The sequence below is a fragment of the Oryzias latipes genome, chromosome 4 (genome assembly GCF_002234675.1).
Source record: "Oryzias latipes chromosome 4, ASM223467v1".
Lineage (NCBI taxonomy): Eukaryota > Metazoa > Chordata > Actinopteri > Beloniformes > Adrianichthyidae > Oryzias > Oryzias latipes.
In genome coordinates, this window is record NC_019862.2 from 28,161,752 (window position 1) to 28,187,730 (window position 25,979).

Sequence of the window (25,979 nt, forward strand, 5' to 3'; positions counted from 1 at the left end):
AAAAGATGAAAGGATAATTTTTAAACGCTCATGTTTCACTAATTGTTTTAAACCAATCATTTAAAAAAAAAAATGTTTCAGTGCTTCCTCACTCAGTCTGATCCTCTCCCTCTGGATGAGGTGCTGTTCCAGCTGCTGATTGCTGGGGTCCTGGCCCGCTGTCTTGCTGTGGTGAGACTGGTTTATCCTGTGGATTGCCGCTCTCAGCTGATTATGCATAGACTCCAGAGGAAGAGGAGTCAACTGCTGCAAAATTAGGGTCTTAGCCGTTCATAGTGAGAAGACACAAACGAGTAAATATCACTATGATATAGTATTTATGTTGTGAACAGAAGATCCATAGCAGAAAACAGCATGTCAGGGTTTATCATTTGGTGTAAGTCAAGAGTTCATGTCACGTCTCCTGATAATCAACTTGTGCTGAGCTATCTCTTGCTTCGCTGTCATTCCAAATCTGCCTACTTGTCTCAAAGACACATTGATTTATTAGTTTTTATGCATTAAAGTAAGCAGAAGACATTCCCCCATTTATTTGGTACCAAACTTCTGAGAACAAAGGCAGTCAGCTGAAGAACATCAGGGGGGAAAGGGGATTTAGCCTAAATGCAAATCAATATTTAAGTATTTTTCCAGTCAATAATGCAGAGTTGTCACTGAACTATGGAAGCATATGTGTCTCATAATTCAAAATAAAAGTCAATACCGGAAAATGCTTTTTCATTTTCAAAATGAAGCTGCGTTCGTTGACTCAAAAATAAAATGAAAACTCAATCCGCCAAACGTTTTTTTTTCTTCTTCTTCACCACTTCTCATTCTGTGATTTTAATTAAAATGACATAGAAAATGGTATTTGACACTTCATTTTCAGATAGTTCTCTAGCAAATGTGTAGCAAAATTCAATTAGAAATATCTAATTGGACAATTAAAAAACAGCCACAGAAATGTAACTGCAAATCAAATGCTTTTTCATTTTCTACTTCAACACCGCTCATTCTGTGACATAATTAAAGCGATAATGCAAAGAGGGGATTACATTTTCGTTTTCACATCCCCCTCGCAAAAAGTGTCGCATAATTTAATTCTAGTCAGCAGTTCCTGGGGGAGTCGTTTTATTTTTGAGTCAAAATGATGTAATTGAGTAAAAATGAAAAAGCATTTCCAGTATTGACTTTTATTTTGAATTATGAGACACATGGGCTTCCATACTGAACCACCTTCATTTTAACTTTGTCAGTTGCTTTAATGAAAAAAAAGCCAGCACCTACATTTTTGAATTGACTTGGTTTATTTGACAACACATTGATCTTTGTAAAGCCTTTGTAAAAAAATGTGACAAAAACGAAGCAAATATTTCCTTTTAGAATTTCTTTAGATTCAAAAAATTCCTTTATACACTTTAATATTTTAGAGCCAAACGCTCGACTTTAGAACCAGACTGGATCGCTTATGAAAACACAAAAAATGTTTACAGAGGTTTTATGTTCTGAGGAAGCTTGATGACTGACAGCAGCCTTAAAAAAGGCCTCAAAGAAGCACAGCTGAAGTGTTGGACGCTGAGGCTCAGCACTGTTCAAATCCTGCCATGAGGGAGAGCGCCAGAGACTCCACTGGGGGAAAAGAGAAAAGCTGGATTTTTGTAAACAAATGAGAGTCAAAGTAAACTTTAAAAGAGGGGTGTCAGACTCCAGGCCTCCTGCTGGTTTTCCAGAAATCAGTGAACGAAATTTTATTTTTGAGTCGCCAGCCGACTAGATAAAAGAAGAAAAAAATTACCAGCCAAATTTTTTTTTGCTGGTCAAATTATTACCTTTATACACTGATAATGTTGAGAGAAAGTGACAGCATCGGCTAATTAAAACAGATAAAAAAAGCTTTATTTTTTGTTTTGTCCAAAAGATACTTTTTTAAAGTTACTCTGTTATTGACTTCTAATCAAAGTCTTTGCTTCCTACTTTTGGCGTTTCACACTGTCAATGAAGAATGACCAGCGCTCTCGTTTCGCATGGCGTGCAGGTGGTAGAGGAGGAGCATTAAAAAGGAAAGGCCTGGAGTTTGAGAGCTGCTTTAGCAAACGGCGAGGCGTGTATTTAACATGGAGATTTCACTTACAGTGCGGAAAAGAACCCCGACACACCGCCTTATTGAGGATGGTCACCAGAAACATGTGGCAGTTCTTGAAATCCGACTCCATTTTATCGATCGACTCAATTCTGCAAAAACAAATCCAGTTAGATTCAAATTCTGTTTTACCCATTAAAATGTTTCAAATCGATCATTTCTGATGTTGTCAGATAACGTCTTAGTGTGAATTTTTTCTGAGGCTTGAGTGTTACTTACTTCCAAGCTCCGGCCTGCCATCGATCAGAGAAAATAAGGACCAGATTGAGAACCTTCATGATGGCCTCCTTCACAAAACTGACCTGAGGGAACAAGAGAGAGTCATTCTGGGAAACCAGAACAAGCGGGGAGAAAATCTGCAGGTCGTTTACCTTCTCCCTCAGCAGGCAGCGATCGTGGATCGTTGCCAGGTACCTGTAGTGGATCTTGATCAGCTGGTCCAAGTCCTTTGCCTCCTGAACTTGGTGCTGAAACTCCAGTCCGGTGCTGTGCAGAATCTGTCGCAGTAACCATGCCAAAGGTTTGCCTTCAAGTATCAGTTTCACTCACATTTCCACCAGTTGACTGCTTTAAAGTATAAATTACATTTAAGAATTTATTTTTCTGACTAATGGCACTGATTTTTACCAAGATTGATTGATTAATTAATAGATCAGGCCCAAACCCATTAATAGGCGAAATCATCGACTAAAATTGCAGAATTTCCGTATAAAATATACCAAATAATTATTAGAAAAACAGCAAATATAATAAAATGAATTAAAGGAGAGACATTCATTATTTTTTGGTTTGTTAAAAGACAAGATTTAAAAGTGCAAGCGTCAGCAGTAAAATTACCTAAACAAATAAAACTCGGGAATTTTAGGCGGAAAAAAAGAATGGAATTAATTCAGTTAGTCAATTTGATTTCCCTCTGCTTGCAGACAAACCTTCAGGGAAATTGCGAGGTTTTAGTTCGAGGCAGATATAAGTCGCACATCTGCTAAACTCCCTGGACAGATTTTGAGGATTTGAAAAGTAAAACCTTTTTAAACCATTTAAATATTTACTGCAAGTTTCCAAACACTTGGTATCTCTTTAAACCACTAGTGTACCACTGGAATGGAAAACCTAAACTACAATTTAGCTCTTTTTTTTTGTAAATTGTAGTTGTTGTTTTTTTAATAAATAAAAAACAACCTATACAATTCTTTTCAAATGTATTTTGATGCCATGTGTTTTAGAGTTAGCAGTGTCCGTGTGGAGACAGGAGCGGCCCTCTCACCCTGGTCATGATGTAGTTGTGGAGGCTGTTGACAAAGTGCATCAGTTTAACTCGCAGCAGGCACATCCTGTGAATTTGCTGGTTTAGTGGTTCCTTCGCGTTCATCTCCTCAGCTCCGGCTTCTTCCAGTTTTTTCGTGACATCTTGAAAATCTGTGAAAGTAAACAGATTTACTTACCGTCACACGCCAATCCGTTTTCCTCAGAGACAAATGACCTCAACTAGACAAAAGTCTAGAAATGCAGTGTTCCCTCGTTTTATCACAGCTCACCTTTCGTGTCTTGCGGATTTATTTTTAATTTTTTTTTAAACTGCATTGTTTTGCGGATTTTTTTCAATGTATATTTAACAGCACACTGTGTTCTGCATCCTGATTGGCTGTAGACCAGTGGTCCCTAACCACCGATCCGCGGCCCGGGACACTTGGCACCGGGAGGCACAGAAAGAAAAAATAATTTCCATGTTATTGTTTTTTTTCGAAAAAAGCGTTTTATTTTGAAAAGTGACCGGATTCTCTCTGTTACATCCGTCACACTTAACGCACGTCAAAGTCGCGACACCAAACATCACGTGATACACACCTTGCGTTGCACCTCAACACCCCCCCACCCACCCACCCACCGGTCCGCGGTAAACGTGCCTTGCGTTGTACCGGTCCGCGGTGACAAAAAGGTTGGGGACGACTGCTGTAGACCTTGTCAATCAATGTCCTCCATGCCGTGTCTCAGCATCCCAGAGTTACATCAATCTTTGATCTGGATCAGCTCATTGTTTTCATTCTATCATCCTGGAATTATATTTCTACAAAAGTTTGAACTTAGGAAAAAAAATGTTAAAGTTAGTGTGAAAATGTTCATGTCTGTCAAAGCAAAGTCTCTAAATTGTGTAGTGATGGGTTTTACATCCTTAAAACATCTGTAATGCTAGTTTGTGGATTTCCCCTTTCGCAGGTTATTTTTAGAAAGTAATTTGCGTGCTAAACGAGGGAACAGTGTTAAAAAGAAACAGGCTAGCAAGAGAAAATGTTAATAACAACAAGATACTTTATTTATCCCACGATTGGGAAATTTTTTCTCCGCATTTGAGCCATCCCCTGGGGGGAGCGGTGAGCTGCAGGCTGGCCGCGCTCAGGGGGCGACACCTGGCTGGAGAGTGCCGGGATCGACCCTCCAACCCTTCGGTCGATGGGCGACCTGCTTTACCGCCTGAGCTAAACTGCAGCCGCCTCATGAGATGTTCAGTAAACGAATCAGCTGTGATCTCGACTCTTACCACTGAAGCGAAGAGTGTCCAAACTGTATTTGGCCCATTTGATCTGCAGCAGGAGCAGAAACACCTGATTGTAGATCTTCTGACACTCGGAGCTGATCACGATGTCAACGGGCCAGGGAACCTGTGAGGATTGAAGCGTGCAAATGTCACCATGGCTGCAGCAGAAACACGGGTGACTTCGGTCCGTGCATTCATGTGCTTACCTTGTAACTCAGCGTAAGGACCTCTAAATTATTGACAGGATGCTTTTTCTTGGTGTGGTCAAGGGTCTCTAAAAAGACGGATAACCTACAGAAAAACAGAAACATCGTTCTTAGTGTTCACCTTTCACAAGTCCTGATCCCATCATCTTTTGATCTTTTTTAAAGCGTTCCCAGTGGTTCTTTAAGTTATGAATATGCCGTTTTCGGCAAAAATAGGGAATGTTGCCACAAAGCAACCCTGTCCCCACCTTCCCATCACCCATAACTGAGGGCTCTCTGCTTACGTACTCTCCTGCTAGCTCAGCCCCTCACACCCCCAAGCTAACATTACTGGCACAATAAAAATAGTGAGCAATATTGGAGCTATCCAGCTACACATGTTTGATCCAGATTCCAACTCAGATGAGGAAAACAATGACATTCATGGATCTATTTGTCTGCAAGTGGATGCATCAGAATGGAGCAGAGCAGGGAGCTTGTGGCTCGCCCAGTGTATTTTCTACGTCACAAACAAGCTCTATTTCCAACAATTTGAATATAACAATTATAAGTATCATTTTTTTAATCCATATATTCAGTCATCAGAAAAATGCTACAAGGTCAGGTTAAAAACACCAAAAACAAAACTATTATCATCAGATTGGGTCTTGAATTGCACCACTATGGCGTTGCAGTACCTGCTACTGTCCTCCAGGTTGCGCTGTCCAACCGCCTCCTGCAGCTGCACGTTGAGAAAAGAGGGCTGCTGCCAGCTTTCCTTCTCCTGCACTTTGTCAAAGATGGCCGTGTAAAAGTCGTACATTGTGTCTCCGGCTTCCAGCAAGAAGTAGTTTCTCATTGCTTGAAGGTATTCCAGCAGCCTGCAGATGGGAGGAAAAGGTGATCAGACGCTCCGCACAGGCGCTCTTTGACTTGAAAAGGTGGCTTACTTATAGTCTTTCTTCAGTGTTTTCATCAGGTTCCCACAGCACTCGATGTAGCGCCTCTCGATGTGGGGGTAGAGGCAGGAGCGCAGGGTGAGCTCGAACGACTGGCAGGTGACGGACTGAGAGGAGCGGTCCACGATGAAATCCTCGCCGGAGAAACGCTCCAGGAAGTCGCTCTGCTCCAAGTACAGCCTGAAGAGAGGAAAAGCACAGCGTCATTCAGAACTTCACACACAAAAAAGAGAGCAAATAAAAAAATGTACCAGTAAAAATCATGTTTAGATGAATATGCAAATAAAACACCTTCAACCGTCTAAACACTGAGATCTACAGAATCGTTTTTAGTTTAGACTTAAACAAAGTGAGTAAAACGTCAGAATATATGTATGCTGTTTTGAAAGGGTTTGAAATAACACCTGATCACATAATAGCTATGCTCAAAGTCTCTCACTACTCCCAAACCCCCACAGGACTATATGGTGCTGGAATATATGGTACCCTGGATTATAGACACTCCAGCTTATGGCAAACGCCCTATTTAGTGTAATAATTGGGGAACAGTGAGTGAATTATGATGCTAGGCAAAAAAAAAAGAAAAAAAACAAACAAACGCTGATTTTAAAAATATACTGTATTTTTCAGGGGATACGAAATGTTTTTTTCTGCATATTTATTTAGGATGTGACTTTTGCTTGCAACATATATGTGACTTTAAAAAAAAGGCTCATGTGTTTATTTCCCACTAACAACCACTAGGGGGCAATGTACGTGGATTGTGTGCATTTGCTACAGTGCCCCCTAGTGGCCGTTAGAGGCACTGTGGGTGAGCGTTTCAGTGTTTGCTGCCGACAGCAACACAGAAGAAGCGACAGCCTCAGCTGAGTTTTTCAAAAGCGACACAGATGAGGAAGAATTAAATGGATTTAGTGATTTCAAGAAATATAAAGAGTTTAGCCGATTTGTTAGCCTATTCTTGATGATATGTTATCTGAATAATAGTTTATATGTTGCGCTAATATATACCCGTTACTCATTCAATGCCTCGCAAGTTTCATGAAGATGAATATGGTTCTGGTAGTGAAGCATGCATATATTCAGTCAATTATTGTTATCTATTCTGTTATTGTGATTTGTCCTTCAAAAGGAAACGTACGTTCTCTAATTCTATCAAATACATTTTTCCCAAAATTGCAACTACGACTTTTACTCCAGAGCGATTTAGTCTGAAAAATGTGACACACTGGTAGATGTTGGTCAACTCAAATAAAGTACAGTTAGGCAGCGAGTGTTGTTGATGGGCCACCTGTAGCCCCCTGCTGCAAGGGTGGGCCATGTTCCCTACATTGTTTTTGGCTTCGATGAATGTTGATGCATGCACACTTGATGCTCAGGCCACACTTAGTTTACATACCTAGCAAAATTAATGGCCAACAATGGGTCGTGCATGTCGTCCATCTCCAGGTGCTGAGAAATGATGGACTGCATCCTAATCAGGCTCCGCTTGGTGGCCTGCTGTGCAGCCGTGCAGTCCATCGGCGATTCGTCCTGACTGCACAGGCGCGACTGCACCGACTCCAGAAAGAGCGAGTACAGGCTTTTCCTGTCCGCATCTGCAAACCAGCATCTCATCGTTTGGTCAAGAAGTCAAAAATACAGGATGGAAGGTTGGCGGTCACAGTGGGTGGAGTCGACGCTGACCTCTGCAGGACTTCTTTGGCTCCTCGGGTTCCTTGCTGTGTAGATTTTTCAACAGCTGCATGGATTTCCCGGCCATGATGATCTGCTTCAGGACGGGCTTGAGGAAGGACACCATGGTGAGCTGCCTGTTGCTGCATCCCTGCTCGCCTCCGGAGCTGCCGCTGGCCGCGTCGCTGAGCTTCTCCTCGTTCTCCACCGTCTCTGACACGCTGTACAGAGTGTAGGTGGCGTGCCAGAAGTCTCTGTGGTTTACTGGGACGTCCTTGTTTCTGGAAAAAAAGTGTGGAGGTCAAAGAGAAAATCAAGAGGGGAAAAAAAGTGGAATTTGAGACTTTTACCACAAACCTTTGGATGATGAACTCTTTGGCAGGGTCAAACAAATGACCATGAACAATCCACTCATCCACAATCTCCAAATATGGTCTAACGGTCTCAGTCCACAAAGAGAACAGCAGAGCCACCTGGAAGGGGAGGAGTCACGAAGCCTTTGAGCATCTTGTACATAGGCTCCACACCACGCAGAGTGAAGCGGGTGAATCTCTCACCGTTTGCTCTGATGCTTCCCCGACGCTGTCGTACTCAATGATGGCCTTGTACAGGGTGTTCAACAAGTGCGAGGCCCGCACCACGTTTGTGGTGGCTGGGGGAACCTCAGCCACCCCTGTGCAGAAGACCTTATGCAGCACTTTGATCTGAGCCAAATGAGCGTTGAGCCGCTCCAGGACTCCGAACAGGGTCACCGTCTCGTCTGTGAGGGGACACGAGCTGTCAAACACAGACTCCAACAGCAAAGGCACTGCAAAAGCTGTCAACCAGCTCTCCCGGTCACAGAGGGAAGCAAATGTTTATGTTTGACAGTTCAGACTCTCCTCTGAAGTGAATGAAACAAAAACAGTTCATGAAATAACAAGTGTCCAAGTGGAAATTGATGGAACTCATTACAGACCAAATAAAACACTTTTCACTGTAGACAGTTTTTTTCTAACATTCTGTCCTCAAAACTGTGAAAGTTGATGCCATTTTTGGATTTCAGAGAATGTCATAAAAAGTAACAAAAGTTGCAGCAACAAGAGCGCGCCTCCATTGACTGTAAATGAGAACTGGAGCGAGCGAGTGAGACATCACTCTGAGAGAACGGTTTACAGCTCCAACAAATGTCAATTCAGTCCCATTTTTTTGGGGGCGATACGGGGGCCGCCACGTTAGAGCTAAATGTGAGCAGTGACTCATTCAGGTCGGTCTGAGTCGACGTCTCCATGGCAACCACTCTCACCTATCAGGAGAGAGCTTGTTGGAAGGCCACACCCCGAACAACTTCAAATCAAGCTAGCGAAAATCTATCAATGAACTTTTATTGAAGTATCTGATTGGTCGATTTATGACTTAAATAGGTTAATTAAGAAAAAATATTGGGATTTTGGCTTCTTGGATTCCCGTTTGGAACGTTATGGGGGGGGGTCCTCAGTCCAGTTCTCTTATACAGTCTGAGATACCCCCCCGTGTACTTGCCATTACAGACGAGTTCTTTTTCAATGGTGGTCAGTTCTTGTTTGAAGCTTGTAAAGTACTTGTTGAGCGCCCACACGAAGGCCTGGTACGTCCTAAAGGGGGGGTCCGAGCCTTTCCTGGAGCTGGAGCCCGGGGGACCGGGGTCCGAGCTGTACCCGGTCACCTCATCGATGAAGCTCTGCAGCCGGCACACGGCCTGTCCGTACGCCGCGATGTTCTCCAGCACGGAGCGCAGGCAGTCCTGCGGGGGGGCGACGAGAAGCAGCGCTTCGTACAAACGGCGCTCGACCACAAAGCCTGTTCGGGCGCTGCACTTACGCTGGTCAGGTGAGTCACCACCACGTCATTCCTGACTGACACTTTCCCCTCGTGGTGCTGGAATATGAAGTGTCTCTTGACACCGGAGAAAAGCCTGCAACATTCCACATAAAGTTGAGATTTTTCTCCTCGTTGCACACAGGGTTTAAAAGGAAGGGTCGGTGCGGAGACTTATCTCACCACAGCGTCTCCCGTATGACTTGGGTCTCCGTGACGAAAGCTTTTTCTTCAGGCAGGTACAGAGGATCGGTGTTATACAGGTGCTGATCCCTGGAAATACAGACGGCAATCATGAAGGCTCCATTGTTAGGGCTGCTTGAGTTCACATGCTCCTGATAAGGCAGGTTCCTTCAAATTCTTCTCAGAGTCTTGAGACTTTTTATGTTTTTAAAAAGTGACGTATTGTTCTTTATGGAGAAAGTTTTGCAGCTTTTAAGCTGATACGTTTGTCTTTCCGTTTTTCACGTTAACCGGGTTTCTGCTGAAGGTGTCTCACCAAACGTTGAGTAAGTTGGAGTGCAGGTGCAGGCTGTGAGGGAAGCGAGGAGCATGAGCCACCCAGTACGGCGTCACCACGTGTCGCTCCAGCCAGGCCCGGGCGTCCGGCTCGCCCACTGGAACACCACAAAAAAAAAAAAAAAAGGCCTTCATGCAAAGCCAGAAAACTCAGGATGCTCTTGCTAAACTATTTTGCAGAACATCGTTTATCCCAGCTGCTCCACACCCGTCCATGTGACTGGAACGGCTTTGCCGTTGTCCTGGTCCTCTTGAGGTGTTCTGTCCAGCTGGATGCCAGAGTCCTCCCTGCTGATTGGCTGCTGGCTGTCATCCTCCTCGCTCTCGTCCTCAGACCACTCCTAAAAAAAAAGAATAAAAAAACATCCCATAATCAGACTTTTCCATGAACTAGAAGCCTCACGGCTTTTAGGTTGGGAGGCGACTTACTCACAGGAGTATCTGGAAAAGGTCCGATGTCTACGTCCTCACCCTCCATCAGATATTTGCCCCAATCAAAGCTGTCCTCTGGCTCTGCACAGACACAAACAATAACAACAATTTATGTCCACATATGATCCATTACAAAAAACAATTTCAGAATGTAAGCCCACCTGCTTCTTTCAGTCGAGGTCTCTCCGTAAACTCTGTGTTTGAGGGGCATCCAGACAGGAGGAGCAGCAGAGACAGAATGCCATAATGTGCATCTGTCTAAGAGGGGAAACTACCGTCAAAATAAAAGTCCTGAAGACTTCAAGTTGTCAGTTCTTCTAACCTTTTTTGTCAAAAATATTTCAACTTTAGCAACAAAAGGCAGAGAGGATGACAAAACCTGCTGCCACATAAATCCAGTGAGCTTGTTTACGTGCACATCAAAGATCCCATCAATATCCGATTTCTTCCACTTTACCCCATATGTTATGTTGTTTCACATCTGTTCATGAGTTTACGCAAGTGCTAAAGACAGAAGAGGCTGCGTAACCAGGGCAACCGCAGCTCCTTTATACAAGTGTTTCTTTTGTTAGTTCCCATAAAAGCAAAGCAAACGCTGCAGCTCTGTGACGCTGACAGGAACAGATGCCAGAGGATTTTAAAGGTAGCAGGTTTATTATGAACATACGTAGTTCACCTAAATATACCAGATAATTGACTCCCAGGTAGACCAACATCTTCTGATGGTTGCATTTGTTTTTTGATTGATTACTGCATTTTTTTTGGACACGTAAACAAGCTCAGACCCGGACCTTTCTATCCTCTGGCCTCGTTTTATTTCCGTAGGCTCTTTCCTACCTTTGTTCCTTCTGTATTTGGCAGAGGAGAGTTCAGGAACTCTGCTGTCAGTCTCCTCCAGCTTCCTGCTTTACTCACATCAGAGTGAACCATCAGCTTTTCATAGATTCTGAAAAACCAGATTCTCCGTGTGAAATGTGCACGTTTACTCATGAAAGAGATGCTGTTTTTATGAACAGAACATGCAGCAACATCCACATATCCAATATCATTTCAAGAATAGAATTGGTGCCAAATGACATCCAGAAATTATTTATAGCTGTAGAAAATGTCCAAAGGAATAATGACATTTAAATTACTCGTTTTGTGCGTCTGTGTGTGAAACTGAAATGTGGAAAAGTCAAAGGTTTGAACAAAAACAATGCAAAAGTATTTCACATATCGTAAAAATACATACATCTATTTAGAGTTATACCATTATGTGTTGATGAAGATGATGTTTATGATTGTTCACTATAATCATAATTGCTTTATTATTATTATTATTGGAGGTTTCAACACGCTTAGCTTTTCTTTCCCAAACATGTTGTACATTGTTGTTGTTAATATTATTATCTTTAAGTTTTTAGCCTAATGCAAAGATATGGGGATGCTGGAGCCTATCCATGCAAATTCCCAGACACGCTCACACCTAGAGGACAGTTAAGAGTCGTCAATCAACAAATCGATGATGTGTTTAGACTGAAGGAGGAATCGCAGGAACCAGGAACTTGTTCCTGCGAGGTGACAGTTGTGCGGCTCCCATGAAGAACTCAAGTATATCAATGAACCCAGAGTTGCTTCAAAGACAGACTAAGACCACAAAGCAGCGCTGCAAAGCCTGAGAATATGCGTGAGGAGGTGTTACTTCCCATGCTAACATCTCAAATCTCAGGTGCTGTAAATGAAAAGACGGGAATTTTCCTGGATAAATATGAAACTGGACCAAAGAATAACATATTTAAAAAATGATTATGTAACTGGTGTGATGGATCAGGGTCCGCATTTAAAACGAGACGTTGGTTTTTGCTGTTTTCTTTTCAGGTCACTTGGAAATTTAAGGCACTTTTAGGGCAACAAACAGATTCAGAGAAACGATAAAGTTTGCAGATCAGTGAGTTTTGTTTCATGTTCACAAGAGGAACATTCCTCAATTGAAAATGAATTTACGTCATAAGAGACCATCGTTTTTCCTAATTTGCAACAATGAGATACGATTACCCTGCATGAAAATCTGTGGTGCGTTAAACAGTCTGTCATCCTGGAGCAAACACTCATTTCTGCACATCACAGTATTGTGTTGCATGGATTGTGCTGTTGCTGACTGTTGGCGTGTAAAAAAAAAAACCCCAAACATAACAGCTTTAAACCCGCTGGCCCTCATTTAAACATATTTACCGAAAAACACGCAGCTTTTGCATAATATTTGACCTCCATAACGCAAGAATGCAGTTACGGTGAGAGCTTTCCATGGGTTTGTGATGATGGCAAAACCAAAACACCTTACTATTTTTTTCTAAAACACAAAACCAGACACAAAAGACAACATTATTCACTCACCCGTTTATGCTGCGTTCAACTTTATGACTGTCAACGTCCAGAAAACTATGGAACCTTTAAAAAAAGGATGTTTTTGGTCATCAGCTTCTGATATTGTTTGCTAATATTATAGTTAGCAATGAGCTAGCTCCACCTAAACCATCAATGGTGGACTCACTTAAAATTTGACCACGTAAATTTCAGCGCACGCTGGAAATTCTGGTCCTCCTCATCCTCGATGCCGCTGATGAGCCCGATCAGCCTTTTCGTTTCTTTCTCTGTTTCTTTCTCGAAGATGCTCCAGTGCGCCATGATGATGATGTTAGCATCAGACGTTACGCTGCAGGCAGCGGGCTGTCCGGCAGGCTAGCAGCTGGACGGACCGCTTAAGACGAAACGGTGACCGATGACTACATTAAATGTTTCATATTGTAACAGGGTAGTTTAACAGGCTAAGACGTCCCGCGTAATTGTTGCCGCTGGACATGAATCGCGTGTAGTGCGCATGCGCAGGATTACCACTAATCAATATTATTTTTTTCTTTAACATATTTTCATCTCTGTGTTTTGATCCCGAACTATTATTTAAAAATGTTAACTTCTTTTTTTCTCCTTTACAAAATAAATAAATAATAATAATAATTGTTCACCTTGGTCACCATGGTTACGAGTAAAAACTTCCGGTTCAGACAATCAAGTAAACAGCATTTCTTTTTTACCGTATGGCATTGACACAAACAAACAGAAAATATAATTTTTTAACTACACATTTAAGTTTTATCATTTAAAATTAAATTCACTGATGATGCAATATCCTTGTTTTCCTTGACACGCATGTGTGTGTGTGCGTGTGTGTGTGATCAAATTCTTCAGTGACTTTAATAGCACGCACTTAACGTGTTATTTTTTAGTTTCTATTAATACATTATAATTTATCTAAAAAAGAGCTTTTACTTTGTCATTTGTTACAAAACATTTTTATATTGCACGGACGGAAAATTTGGCCTAAAACTTGTTTTTTCTCTGTTCGATGTGCTGAAAACCAGTTCAAATGCTCTGAGACACGCAATCAAATCTGGCAACCTCACTAAGCCCCGCCTCCAGTTTACGTAGCTAAAGAAATTCTTCGACAAAAAAAATAAATAAATTTGAAGATATTTTTCCGTACAAAAAAACTCAAAGCTTGTGTCATTAAGAACACACCCGTTTTACAATGTATACGTAAAAAACATGAAAAGATTCGCAAAACTTCTGGTTGAGGGGGCGTGGCTAGTTTTCCACACATTTACTAACAGACACACACTAACAGTCTCGCCTCGCATAACTTCACAGGAGCGAGTCTTCCTCGCCGGAGTCCCTTCCCAAAGACAGGATTCCAGTCGTGATTAGGGCAAAAGGAAATGAAGAGGAGGTTAAATAAGAAATTCTTGATTGTGATCGTCGCATATTCGGGTTTACTTCTGCTAATCGCGTACGTGTTAGATTATCGGGATAAATCCGGCGAGCACGCCAAGCTTCCGCAGCAACAGCCCAGATGCTCAGATTTGGAGAACACGGTGGCGCTTCTGTGGGATAACAATGGCTACAAAGTCAACGGCAGCGACGCGGCGGCGGAGGCCAGATTCAACAGGAGTCAGCCGCGGATCCACATCTACCTGCACGCCACCTGGAGGACCGGCTCGTCGTTCTTGGGGGAGTTGTTCAACCAGCACCCCGACGTGTTCTACCTGTACGAGCCGATGTGGCACATATGGCAGGCGCTGTACCCCGGGGACGCGGGCAGCCTCCAGGGCGCGGTGCGGGACATGCTGAGCTCTCTGTACCGCTGCGACTTCTCTGTGCTGAAACTTTACGCCGGAACGCAGAACATCTCCACGTCCTTCATCTTCGGCTGGAAAACCAACAAGGTGATCTGCTCGGAGCCGCTGTGCGATGCGCACAAGCGCCACGAAATCGGGTTGGTGAAGGAAGAGCAGTGCGCAAAATGCAGAAGAAGGGACATCAGGGATCTGGAGGTGGAGTGCAAGAAGTACCCCGTGATGGTGATCAAAGGGGTCCGCGTTTTGGACCTGAGCACCCTGGTCCCCTTGATGAGGGACTCTGCGATCAACCTGCAGATCATCCAGCTCTTCAGAGACCCCAGAGCCGTGCACAACTCCCGTTTGAAGTCCAAGCAAGCTCTGGTGAAGGAGAGCATCCAGGTGCTGAGGAGCAAGAAGCAGACGGACAAGTACAAGCGGCTGCTGGTGCCGAGCAACAGGATGAACCGGGCGGAGAGCTATGTCGCCAGCGCCATGGAGCTCATCTGCGACAACTGGCTGGGTGACATGATGCTGGTGACCAACGCGCCCCCGTGGGTGAGCAGAAACTATGTCCGCATCCGCTATGAGGACCTGGTGCTGCGCCCCATGGAGGAGCTCCAGAGGATGATGCGCTTCGCCAACCTCTCCACCTTTCCCGCCTTGGAGAGGTTTGCGCTGAACATGACGCGCGGCCAGGGCTACTCCTCAGAGAAACCCTTCCTGATCTCATCCAGGGACGCAAAAGAGGCCATCTACGCGTGGAGGGAGCGCCTGAACGTGGAGCAGATCAACCAGGTGGAAGCCTACTGCAGTGAAGTGATGAGGCAGCTGGGATACGAGAGAAACAACGTGGACAAAGCAGCATGAGGTGGATTGAGGTATGCTTCTGTTTTTTTAAGGCAGGTGCTTGATGGTGAACCACTGCTGGTGCATTCAAAGACACTCTTTCAGCACAGGAAGTTGGCTGCTTCATAACCTCTGACCTGCCTCTGAATGAGACAGAAAAAAAAACCACAGAAAAGCATTACATTATGGTTTCACTCATTAAGCAAGGCCTGCCGCCTGCAGCAGGGCCTCATTTCAGCTAGTTTCTCCCCAAAAGTGATCTTTATGCAGAGGCAGAATAAATATGAGCATTGTACTGTTATACTTCATAGATAAGTAGGTCAGTATAGATGGATAGTTAAAGATAGCATTTATTATGGCCTCCTAGTCCAATCAATCATAAAAACACACAAGTGCAATACAATAAAAGATGCAGTGCAAGGAGTGCACCAGGTAAAGTCATAAAAACCATAACTAAGAAGACAGAACTAGAAATCTACAAACGAATTACAATAAAAATTTTTTTGACAGAATCATATCAATCATTCCATACTGAAAAAGATTAAGAACTCATCAATACAAGCTTCTTTAAGCACTGCAAACATAACAATATCAATATTATAAAATGAAAACAGTAATAATAAAGAAACTAGGGCTGCACAATATGAGGAAAACTCGCGATGTGCAATATTAGTGATCAGTGTTGCCATGACGATATAACTTGCGAAACCCGAACAAATAGCAAAACAACTAAAAACATAATTTTCCAATTTCACTGCAACAGTTTAATTTAAATTAGAATCAACATAACTCAAATTATACTCCTAATGACCCTCGTCTACATAGGAGGTGAGCGTCTAATACAAAAGAGCTCCATCCGATTGGTCAAAAATGTGAAGGAGTCCATCCAATTGGTCAAATTGATTCGTTAAATACTTCAAGCTGCCATAAGATTGTTTTGGCACATTTAAGGTAACCATTTATCACAAATTTCGCCGTCTTTTACGATTTGCACATTGCACTGCTTAAAATCCTGATAACGATAAATTTGCGAGTTATGGTACAGGCCTAAAAGACACAGTTAGAAATACATATATTGACCCCCCCCCCCCCCCCCCCATATTAAAAAAGTTGTAGCTCCGCCCCTGGTTTTAGTTGTTTCTTCTTGTTACACCTGCTCATCTCTTTCTGGCCTTTTTTTTAAACTTCAAACATTTACCTGCTTGTGAAAAAAAAAAGAAATCAGAAAATATCTTTAGTTAAAACGTTACTTTGAGGTCGACTTAAAATCCATCCTGAATGAGATATGGTACGTAAATAAACAGTGGAGTAAGTACAGCAAACTGAAACGAAAATTTATGAAAATACCAATTGTTTTATGGTGTCTGAGAACAAACAGCAGCTTTGTAAAAGCTTTTATAGGAGCCTGAGTGAGACCATCAAACATCTCCGCCTGCTTCAATTCCTCAGTGACTGGCAGCCCAACTGTCCCATAGAGGCCTCTTTGTTTTGTCCCTGGCATAGCGCGCCCCCCCCCCCCCCCACCCCACATGGATAGCTGGGGGTTGGCAGCGAGTAACTGGGCCTCAGACAGCGCCATCAAGAAGGGAGTCATTGTACAAGGCAGGCCGTGACGGGATAAAGCTCGCGGAGGTTACAGCCAGGCTGTCACCACCATCCACCCACAAGCAAGAAGAACCCTCACAGCTGTGATACAGACCGTATGTGCCCCCCCCCCACCCCGCAGCTCCAGAACCCCAATAGTCAGACCGAGGCCAAATCCTGCCATCCTACAAACATCTGTGTCGTCGTAGCTGCAGGACCTTCCTTTAACGCTCAACTGTTTCCTTTCTTCTCCCTCTTCCAGAGTCCTGGTATTCAACAGCTGAGAGCAAAAAGGTGGAAAAACAAAACAAGCTGCAGGAATGCAGTCCTCCAAGAGGTTCTCGAGCGTGCCTCCGGGGTTGTTTTGCCTTCACCCGAGCCCACCCGATGAACTGGAGAAAATCCCAGCGAAGGGGCAGCCTATCACAGACGGGTACATCTGAAACCAGGAGAAGGAAGCTTGTTATTCTAGTCCTGCTTTTCCGCTAGTCTGCTAGGGATGGGGAGAAAGAAGGTGGAGCGGAGGGAATACTACATACAAGGCTGATTTGTGCTACAGTTCACTGCTCGGCCTTTGTCTTTCAGTTTTCCTGTAACACTAATCCCTCCTGGAATCCCCCCCTGTTAGCAGGGGCCATAGAAAAAAACCAGACGGGGGTCCTCTGGGATGCAGGGAAGCAGCATCTCACCCATGACTAAGCTTTCTTGAGCAATACTGATACTAGAGCGGTAGTAACAAAGCTAATGTAGATCTCTAAAAGAAGAAACGGGGCCCTGCATGCACCGAGCAACTGCTGCCGGTCTCGTGGCCCCTGCAGGATCTCCACAGCTGCAGCACCCCGCTGATAGATTATCCACGCGGGTGTGAGTTTGCCTAACTTCCTGCACGGAGAACAGCCTTCACAAACAGGACGAGCTTTCTCATGGTACTGATCCATATTCTGTTCACGTGTTTCAGTTTCTGCGTGACGCATGTTTAAAACTGTGAAATGGGAACGAGGGAGGAGCCTCCCCGCCGGCCACATGGTTTGTTTTAGGAGCTAGTTCTGAATGAAACGTTTTTTGTGTTTAGAGCTCAGGTCAAAGAGAGAAAACGTGCAAGTGGCCACGTTTAGCACTGCTGTTTCTATTTATGGTTCAGTTTTTAAGTAAAATTCATTGATGACTGAGGTTAACGTGCTCTTAAAGTCGTTCTTTTGTTACGTGGGAAAGGTAAAAAAATAAATAAACTTGCAGGTCAGACGGAGCCTCGATGCACTCAAACAGGAGCCGGTGCTTCATCGTGATGAACGCGTTTGGAGTTTGTCAGTAAGCAGCAGCAGTAAGCACTTTGAAAATGGAAGACTTTGTACTGAACACATGTCTGAAGTTAATAAAATTAGTTTCAGTGTGCCTCACAGCGACTCCTGTTGTGCTGGAGCCACAACTTTCTGATTCTTTCCCAGTCACAGCTGATCAGCGTTCGACGTCATCGGAAAAGACATTTGATTGACCCCGATCGCTTTATAATCATCATCTTCAGCAGGTTTGAGAAAACTTTATTAAAAATACTGAATGCATATGTTTTCATGTTTTTACATTCATCAGCAAAAGTAAACTGAAACACAGTATGTGCTACGGCTGCAAGTTGATCTAACAAATCAAACTATACATTAAATTATAAAATTGTCAAAGTACTGTTTTCTAATGCTTCAGTACACACCTGTCACACTCCTGTTCAGGAAAAGAAAGCATGAAGAAAATTTGGAAAATAATCCATTATTTAAAAGAAAAATCTATATGTGCAGTTCTATTCTTTGCCTCTGAACTAGACACTGTTGTGCAGCAGAAGATAAGAAAATATGCTTTCAGATCGTTCTAATAATAATACACTCTGACAACAGATGAAGACTTTTTGCCATTATTTTGCTAAGCTATTTGACATGTTAAAAATCTAAGCACTAAACTTAATTAACTAAAATAAATGAACAAAAACTACAAACCCATTATTTATTTAAGTTATTAGGATTTTTCTTCAAAGCTAAAAAGCCACAATGGAAAGATGAAGGAGCCACATGTGGCTCCAGTATGGAAGCATTTGTGTTCATATTTCAAAATAAAAGTCTATGAGTCACATATGCTAACATACACCAGAGCTTCAGTTTGCAGACCACGAATTCATGTAAATGTGAGTTCTTGCAGGTGAATGGATGACCATTTGATTAATTTTAATTAATTTGTTTTATTTGTCTTATTTTGCAATTTTACCCAATCTTTTTACCCAAATATTTACTCCTTGATGCATTTATAGGGCAAATTTTCAGCTTTATGATTTAGAAAGAAAAATGGTAATGAATCATTCTGAAAATGAGATTTTCTTTAAACTCAAATGCAAACTATAAAATACCTTGTTTTATTTTTATTTTGAATCCAAAGAAAAACAACTCCAACTTTATTTTTTGATAATTAAGCTTTTATTTCTTTGGTAGTCTAAAAAAAAAATTAAGGAGCCACTTTGTATATGAAAAATTCCAAATACATTTTTAAAATCACCTGAATAAATATAATAGTGACTGAAAAAGGGATTAATTCAAATTGTAAAATGTCCATACATTTCACAAATCCTCCTTTGCATGTAAAAACAGAGAAGCACTGATTGAAATTGGATGATTTTTTATTAGCATGTTGACATGCAAACCACTGCTCGCCTGGCAGCCAGTTGCCACTGGAGACAACAGGTGGACCTACAGACATTTCGGCTACATCTCGTATTTCTCAGGTACAGAGAGCATTTAAATATAGCCGGCAAGACGACTGACAGCGCAGCGGTGGAGCGGTACAGAGTGCACATGAAGGTTATGCAAGTGTCCCATGAGTGTCCTCTATGGGAGGTAAAGTGCCAGTCTAAGCTCAATTATTTGTCTGCCGCCTTCAGTGAAGCTGTCCATAAAGTGCTCTCATCCACAGAGAAACCTCAGCAAACCAGCTGTTGGGGCAAATTTCTGTTCCGATTGTGTTAAGGGGAAGATTTTAAAGACCAAAAAACAAAAACAAATCACAGTTCTGACACAATTAACTCTTTAATGGCTCAAAAGTGTTTTTATTTTTATTTTCACGGCAACATTATGAGGAAGTCTGTCATCTGGCTGTGAAAATGGATGTTAGAAAGTGCAACTTCCCTGCAGCAGAGTATAAATGACCTGTTCTGCATACAGCTTGGCAACAGCTTACACAACAAGATTGGTTTCCTCTTGGAGGTCCCCGGCGACCCAAAAAAAAAAACACGTAAGAAAAACCTCAGATCTACCTCATACATAAATGCAGTAGCCGCTTTGTGCTGTCAAAACGAGAACACAAGAGCCTGGGAGGTGTTCAAAGTAAAACCGGAAACGGGTCATAAATCAGAATAGGTTGGATTAGATGTAAATATGAGCAGAAATATTCTGTAACCCTAAATATTCTGTAACCCTGCTCCCCTCCCTGTAACAATCTCTCCGAGAGCACCAGCCACTGCACCACCTTGCAGCCCGGGACATCCATTTTCTGAAATGGGATGTAGAAAACAATGACAAATGTGATCTATTCTTTTATCGCTGCTCATTATGTTAAGACAACAACAAAAAAAGGTTCAACTGATATTTATCTTCCTTGTACTTTTGTTGATTAAAGGTTAAATAATGACTCAGTTCCAGTCATGTCAGAGAAAAATTCTTGAAACTTCCAGGATTTTGTTTAGTTGAAGTCACCCGTTATGTCCGCTTTACCTTTAATGTCACGGGTTTGAAAATGTCCCTGCTGGAAAAAAAACACAAAAAAAATGAACATCAGATCCAAAATACTGAGAATAGGTGGACCGTGTAGTTCTTTTACTATAGCAGGGGTCTCATTTAAACATCAAACTAAATTAGCCATCGCATCAAGGTGTACAAAAAAATAGAACAGTCTCTTAAAAATAAAAATAAGGGCTCCAAAAAGATTCAAAGGCTCATCTTTCACAAATTGTTATCACATTTTTATCAGTTTGGACTGATGACAGTCAGAATACAGCAGATACTGGTGATGATTTTGTCACAACAACTGAAGCAGCTGTACATTTCAATATACTTAATATCAGTAAACAATTCTTAGGTTTTTTTCTTTTTTCTTCTTCAAAATACTCAAAAATACTATGAAGGCTGGCTCTTTACTTCACATGCATATTTCTGTTTGTTTCTCAAATGTCAGAACTATTAGCATTACTTTAGGAGAAACCCTAAATGAGAAGTCAAACTCATTTTTTTTGTGTTCTGACAACCAGAAGAAGAAGAAGCAGTTTAGCCAAACATCAGCCTGAAAGCTATTTACATGCTGGAATTCTTCTCCTCTATTGTTCGATGAACGTTCGATTCTGCTCCACAAAGCTGCTGGACGCCCAGCGGCTTCAGGTGAACGGATGGAATGAAGGTTTTTGGAGGACACTGATTGATGAGAGACGATGAGGTCTTCTCCTTTTGCACCACAAAGTCTAATCTGTCCTGACATGCAGACAAAATCTTCCTTTGCAGTGCAAAACAATCTCTTAAGAGCTTGGAGGCTTCTCCTTTGGAGACTCCTTGAGATCGACCCCCTCCCCGAGTGATGAGGATGAAATGCTCCTGGGGTCTGTGCTTCCTGCCCTTCAGGGCAGCTCAGTCCCGTTTGCTCCTGCCTCTCATCCATGAAGACCTGCGCGGCAGCAGCTGTTGGCGAAGCAGTATGGGAGTCCGATTTGGGGAGGTTGGCAGCTCAAGCAGGTAAAGGGTAAAGGGGGGTGGGGGTGGGGTCGGCACGGTCAGATGTGATACTCCACGGGGAAAACCAGACGCGTGCCGCGGCTCAGCAGCTCCTGCTCGCGGGAGTCCAGCTCGCGCTCCAGCGCCTCCTCGGACGTGCTGCCGCTCCGTTTTCCGTTTGCGCTCCAGCCCAGTTCTCCGGCGGCGTCCGCTCTGCCTGACGCGCCGTTGGCCGTGATGGAAGTATCGCCAAACATGAAGGTCAGGTCGGCGTCGCTGTGGATAAGGTCAGAGTCTGGGTCCCTCAGCTCGTCGTGATTCTGAAAACAAATGCAGACAGGAGCATGAGCGAGGGCTGTCGCCATGGAGATGATGCGAGGTTCAGTGTGCCGAGGCTCATAAGGGACACGAGGATTCACAGAGGCAAGGGTGGGGGACTTTCACGGTGTCATGAGCTGCAGCAAAGTGGACTGAGAGGAAGATGAAAACAACAGGAAACCACAGCAGACTCATTTCATTCACATTAACTGATGGGTGTGAAAGGAACTGCTCAAACATCGAACAGCGCAATTTGAATTTCAGTCAACGATCTGCTCTAAATTACCCAGCTCTGACTGACTGACTGACTGACTGACTGACTGGCTGCCAATCGATGGCTGCCACTTCTCCCCGGGGGAACAGGATGACTTCATGTCAGGTCAATGAGTGGAATATTCAAACGATGTGACGGGGGGGAAAAAGAATGACATCGCATCTCTCCAACAATTTAAAAAAAAAAACTAAATAACACCCACACTTAACTGTGTTTGAGAAACGGTTGCCAAAAGAAAGACTTCTCAGAACAGGAAACTGAACACATGCAAATATTTTGACTAATGCAGTGAATTGTGATTGAGAGTCTTTAGCACATCAAAGTGTAAAACCAAATACAAATCATTTTTTAGTCGCAGGTCTTTCCCCATTTTCAATGGTAAATGGTGTATACTTAAATAGCGCTTTACTACCGTCTTAGAAGGCCCAAGGTGCTTAACAGTCACAGTCCCATTCACCCCCACACACACACATTCACACACTGATGGCAGCCCCACTGCCAAACTCTGGCACCAACCTGTAAACAACAGGAGCAATGTGGGGTTCAGCGCCCTGGGAAAGGCGGGAACGGAGACTGCGATCCTCCGTTCAGAGGTCGACAGCCGCCCTAACATTTCGGAACATTTTCTGGCTCAGAAAAATCCCAACATTTTTTCCCACACAAGTTATGACAAAATGAATAAGCAAAACAGGTGGGCTGTACTGTACACCTTTGAGTTGAATAGATCTACTGTAAACCTGACCTTCATACGTTTTATTTTTCAAAATTTCTTTTTTCAGATTTATTGATTTAAAAAGTGCTCAGCAGCCTAACGGGAAAAAGAATAAATCAGGCTTATCCAGAGCCTGAATTACTCAATGTCTTGTTGCTTCATAGCAGTTACAATCATAACACTTCCACCGCCGTGCCCAGTATCATCTTTGATCATCTTATTTATCCTACCAGTAAAACGTTTGACTAAAGTTTTATTACAGTAATATAAGCTGCTCACCAAAAAAATTAACACCAAAAAAAGAATAAACTTGGACTTGCGGATGAGTGTCCGTCCTGTTACAGGAACTTTGCATGAAGGGATTGGAGTGGGGGGGGGGGGGGGGTTGATGTTAAACAACCAAATGGTTCACTGTGTCTTCAGTTTGCCGCTCCCCCAGGGGATGGGTCAAAAGTGGAGAACAAATCCGATCACATGCAGTCCGCTCTACCTCTGCTCCACTAACATTCTGAACACTGTCGGGTTCGGATCAATCCCAACATTCGTTTCCTCAATAATTATGCCAAAAAAAAAACAAACCGGTGCACTAGAGCTCCTGTAAACCAGACTTTCAACAAGTCAATATTTAATTTATTTTTTTTAGATTTTTCTTATTCAAAACTGTTGAAAGAGGTTCGGCTGATCCAGAGACAATTACTCACCGTCTTGTTGCCTCGGAACATTCCAATCATCACACCTCCACCACCATGCTTAATAGTGAGGAGTTTCTGCTGAAATGTTGCCTCCCCCCACCCCCACCCAACAACTTCCCTTTGGCCTCATCTGTTAGTCTCTGAAGTTCTTTGTTTTGTTTTTTTCAGAAGCACTTAGATAAAATCAGCTGTACTGTTCTGTTCAGACAGAGGAGGTTTTCTCTCAAACAAACCACACTTGTTCAGTCCTCTTTTTTTTTTTTTATTCTGCTGTCATGGACCTAAATGTCTTACAAGCACAGAGATTTCTTTAAGGACCACATGTACAGTATCTCTGTTGTTTTTCCACGTTCTGAGGATTTCACATTCTGACCTCAAAAATTTAAAAAAATGGGCATCATCTCCAGGGAAGTGTGGTAACTGATCCTTGATCCTTTTCTTCATCAAATCCAAACATTTGCTAAAACTATTACTGGTGTTTTTTCACCCCCTCATAAAGCAGTAAAGACCCTCCACTTTATGGAAATATGATGATTTAGCAGCAATTCTATTCATTTTATATTTAACTTGTTGGTTTAATTTTGGGCAAATGAGGTGAAATGATGAACATATTTATTATTTCCTCCCTTTGCTCCCTTTCCAACGTGTAAAGCTGCTTTGTTTCAATGATTATACTTTATATTTTGTTGTTTTTAAGCTTTATTAGGAAGAATGTTTCATCTATCTTCACGTTTGTCATTCACAAGTTGGAAATGAATTAAAACAGATAATAAAATAAAACATTTTGTTCAAAAGAAGGGTTTATTTCTGTGATTTTATAATGTTGCAAAAAAAAAAAAAAGCATGACCGAAAAACAGAAATAATTACATTTATTTTTAATTGCTTTAATTCATCTTCATTCATTTTGAATAAAGATTTTTGTTTGGCAATCTCCAGATCAAAAAATCTTTGTTAAAGATAATCTGACATCTGTCATCAAAGACAAAAAAGATCCAGATGTAAAGAGGAAGCAGGCCTGTCTCTGGTCTCTCTTTGTGAAGCGCAGCTCGCATTCATTCAGCAGCTTTTTACACTCAGGTTTCCATCCATCCATCCATCCTCATACCCCGCTATATCACTATCAGGGTCTTGAGGTTTTCCACAGTCTGTCCTGGCTACTGTTGGGTTCAGGTGGAGTACATCCTGGATAGGTCGCACACTCCCACGTGCACACCTAGGGTGCAACAGACCAGTCAACCCATGAAGCATGATTTTGAACTGTGGGAGGAAGGCGCAGTGCCTGGAGAAAACCCACACATGCACAGGGAGAACATGCAAACTACACAGAAAGGTCCCAGGCAGGATTTGAACTATGGCGCCTTCTAGCTATGAGAGTGCTAACCACTGCACCACCGTGCAGCCCAGCAGTCAGACCATAGCTGGCAAAACAAATCGCTGCACACCAGAAGGAAAAACATTTTTCTTCATTAAAAAAATATGGAGAAAAATATGGAGAACTCTCTGAGAAGTTTCCAAGGAGACTGCACCGATAGTTTTAACATTTACTGTCCATAAAACCAAAAAACATCACGAAAAGTTGGTGTAAACAAAGCAGATAATTTATTACAATAAAAATGACTGTTCGCATTAGCAGAAACTGCATCACTGGGTTTCGGCTGAAGAGAACTTTTTGGGTTTTGTGGTTTTTTGGGTTCATCTGCACCTGAATACTTCTGCTCTGTGCCATTACTGGCAGACTCTGAAAAGACTTTTTTTTTTCAAGAGAAACAACATTGTCCAACTGACTCATTGAGAACCCTAAACACAGTGAAAAACAGGACAATCCTAAAGTTGCTTTCACTTATAGGCAAGAAATGTCCAGCTTCGTGTCTGCATAAACCTCAGTAAATGAGGCAGAAAATGTAGAAATTCTCAACAAATCCTCTTTAAATGCAAAGGTCCCAAACTTCTGCAGCTCAATGCTTTGTGTTATTTGTTCTAGAGGTAAAGTTTAGAAAACCCTGCAAGAATAAAGCACCAAATCTTTTAGGATAGAAGTTTTCTCACAGTACTCAAAGCTACTAGCCAACAAAAAAGAATAAACAGGTTTTTTTAAATGACCAGTTAACCTAAAAAATGGAAGTAATTTGGAACTTGATTTAAAAATGTTGTTTATATACAAAAAAATTCAACTGTTTAAAATGGCAAAAAAACTATGAATATAAACAAAAAAGTTTAACATTTTAATATTTTGTAAACAGCATAAGTGTAAAAGAATTTTAAAAGATGCTGCAAAAAACTTTTATGGTGATATGTCAGAAACTACAGGAGAATAACAGGATTTTTACTTAAAAAAACATTATTCCCCTTTAAACTATTTGGTACTACTATTTTGCTTTAGTGCCAAATCCACTAATAAGCAACAGCTG

The 25,979-nt window shown here is 42.3% G+C and overlaps 3 protein-coding genes across 3 annotated transcripts in view; 1 reads left to right on the plus strand and 2 right to left on the minus strand.

The window, feature by feature from the left end:
* Positions 1 to 1,267: 1,267 nt before the first annotated feature.
* Positions 1,268 to 13,230, minus strand: tubgcp5 (tubulin gamma complex associated protein 5). Its single transcript, XM_004068311.4, has 23 exons — positions 12,791 to 13,230; positions 12,634 to 12,687; positions 11,095 to 11,203; positions 10,419 to 10,515; positions 10,259 to 10,338; positions 10,034 to 10,166; positions 9,806 to 9,923; positions 9,490 to 9,579; positions 9,310 to 9,403; positions 8,992 to 9,232; positions 8,028 to 8,230; positions 7,828 to 7,943; positions 7,483 to 7,751; positions 7,196 to 7,394; positions 5,788 to 5,976; positions 5,536 to 5,718; positions 4,859 to 4,943; positions 4,656 to 4,776; positions 3,384 to 3,535; positions 2,491 to 2,616; positions 2,339 to 2,421; positions 2,111 to 2,211; positions 1,268 to 1,608 (listed from the first exon to the last, which is right to left on the minus strand). Exons 1-23 carry the CDS (start codon positions 12,922 to 12,924, stop codon positions 1,562 to 1,564), a joined length of 3,024 nt encoding a protein of 1,007 aa, XP_004068359.1. The 5' UTR covers positions 12,925 to 13,230; the 3' UTR covers positions 1,268 to 1,561.
* A 658-nt stretch (positions 13,231 to 13,888) lies between these two features.
* On the plus strand, positions 13,889 to 18,247 carry chst7 (carbohydrate sulfotransferase 7). Its single transcript, XM_004068313.4, has 2 exons — positions 13,889 to 15,292; positions 17,107 to 18,247. The coding sequence occupies exon 1, from the start codon at positions 14,013 to 14,015 to the stop codon at positions 15,279 to 15,281; it is 1,269 nt and encodes a 422-aa protein (XP_004068361.1). The 5' UTR covers positions 13,889 to 14,012; the 3' UTR covers positions 15,282 to 15,292; positions 17,107 to 18,247.
* A 1,232-nt stretch (positions 18,248 to 19,479) lies between these two features.
* slc9a7 (solute carrier family 9 member A7) overlaps positions 19,480 to 25,979 on the minus strand; it is a 32,679-nt gene continuing 26,179 nt past the window's right edge. The window contains exon 16 of the mRNA XM_020702656.2: positions 19,480 to 21,894. Within this exon, the coding sequence (XP_020558315.1) occupies positions 21,634 to 21,894 (261 nt within the window). The 3' untranslated portion in view covers positions 19,480 to 21,633. The remainder of the gene's footprint in view (positions 21,895 to 25,979) is intronic.

Coding starts and splice junctions, on each gene's coding strand:
- chst7 (XM_004068313.4), top strand. CDS start 14,013: ATGAAGAGGAGGTTAAATAAGAAATTCTTGATTGTGATCGTCGCATAT.
- tubgcp5 (XM_004068311.4), bottom strand. CDS start 12,924: ATGGCGCACTGGAGCATCTTCGAGAAAGAAACAGAGAAAGAAACGAAA. Junction 9,580..9,805: donor TCCAACTTACTCAACGTTTG/GTGAGACACCTT, acceptor CTGTATTTCCAG/GGATCAGCACCTGTATAACA. Junction 7,752..7,827: donor AAAGAGTTCATCATCCAAAG/GTTTGTGGTAAA, acceptor CTTTTTTTCCAG/AAACAAGGACGTCCCAGTAA.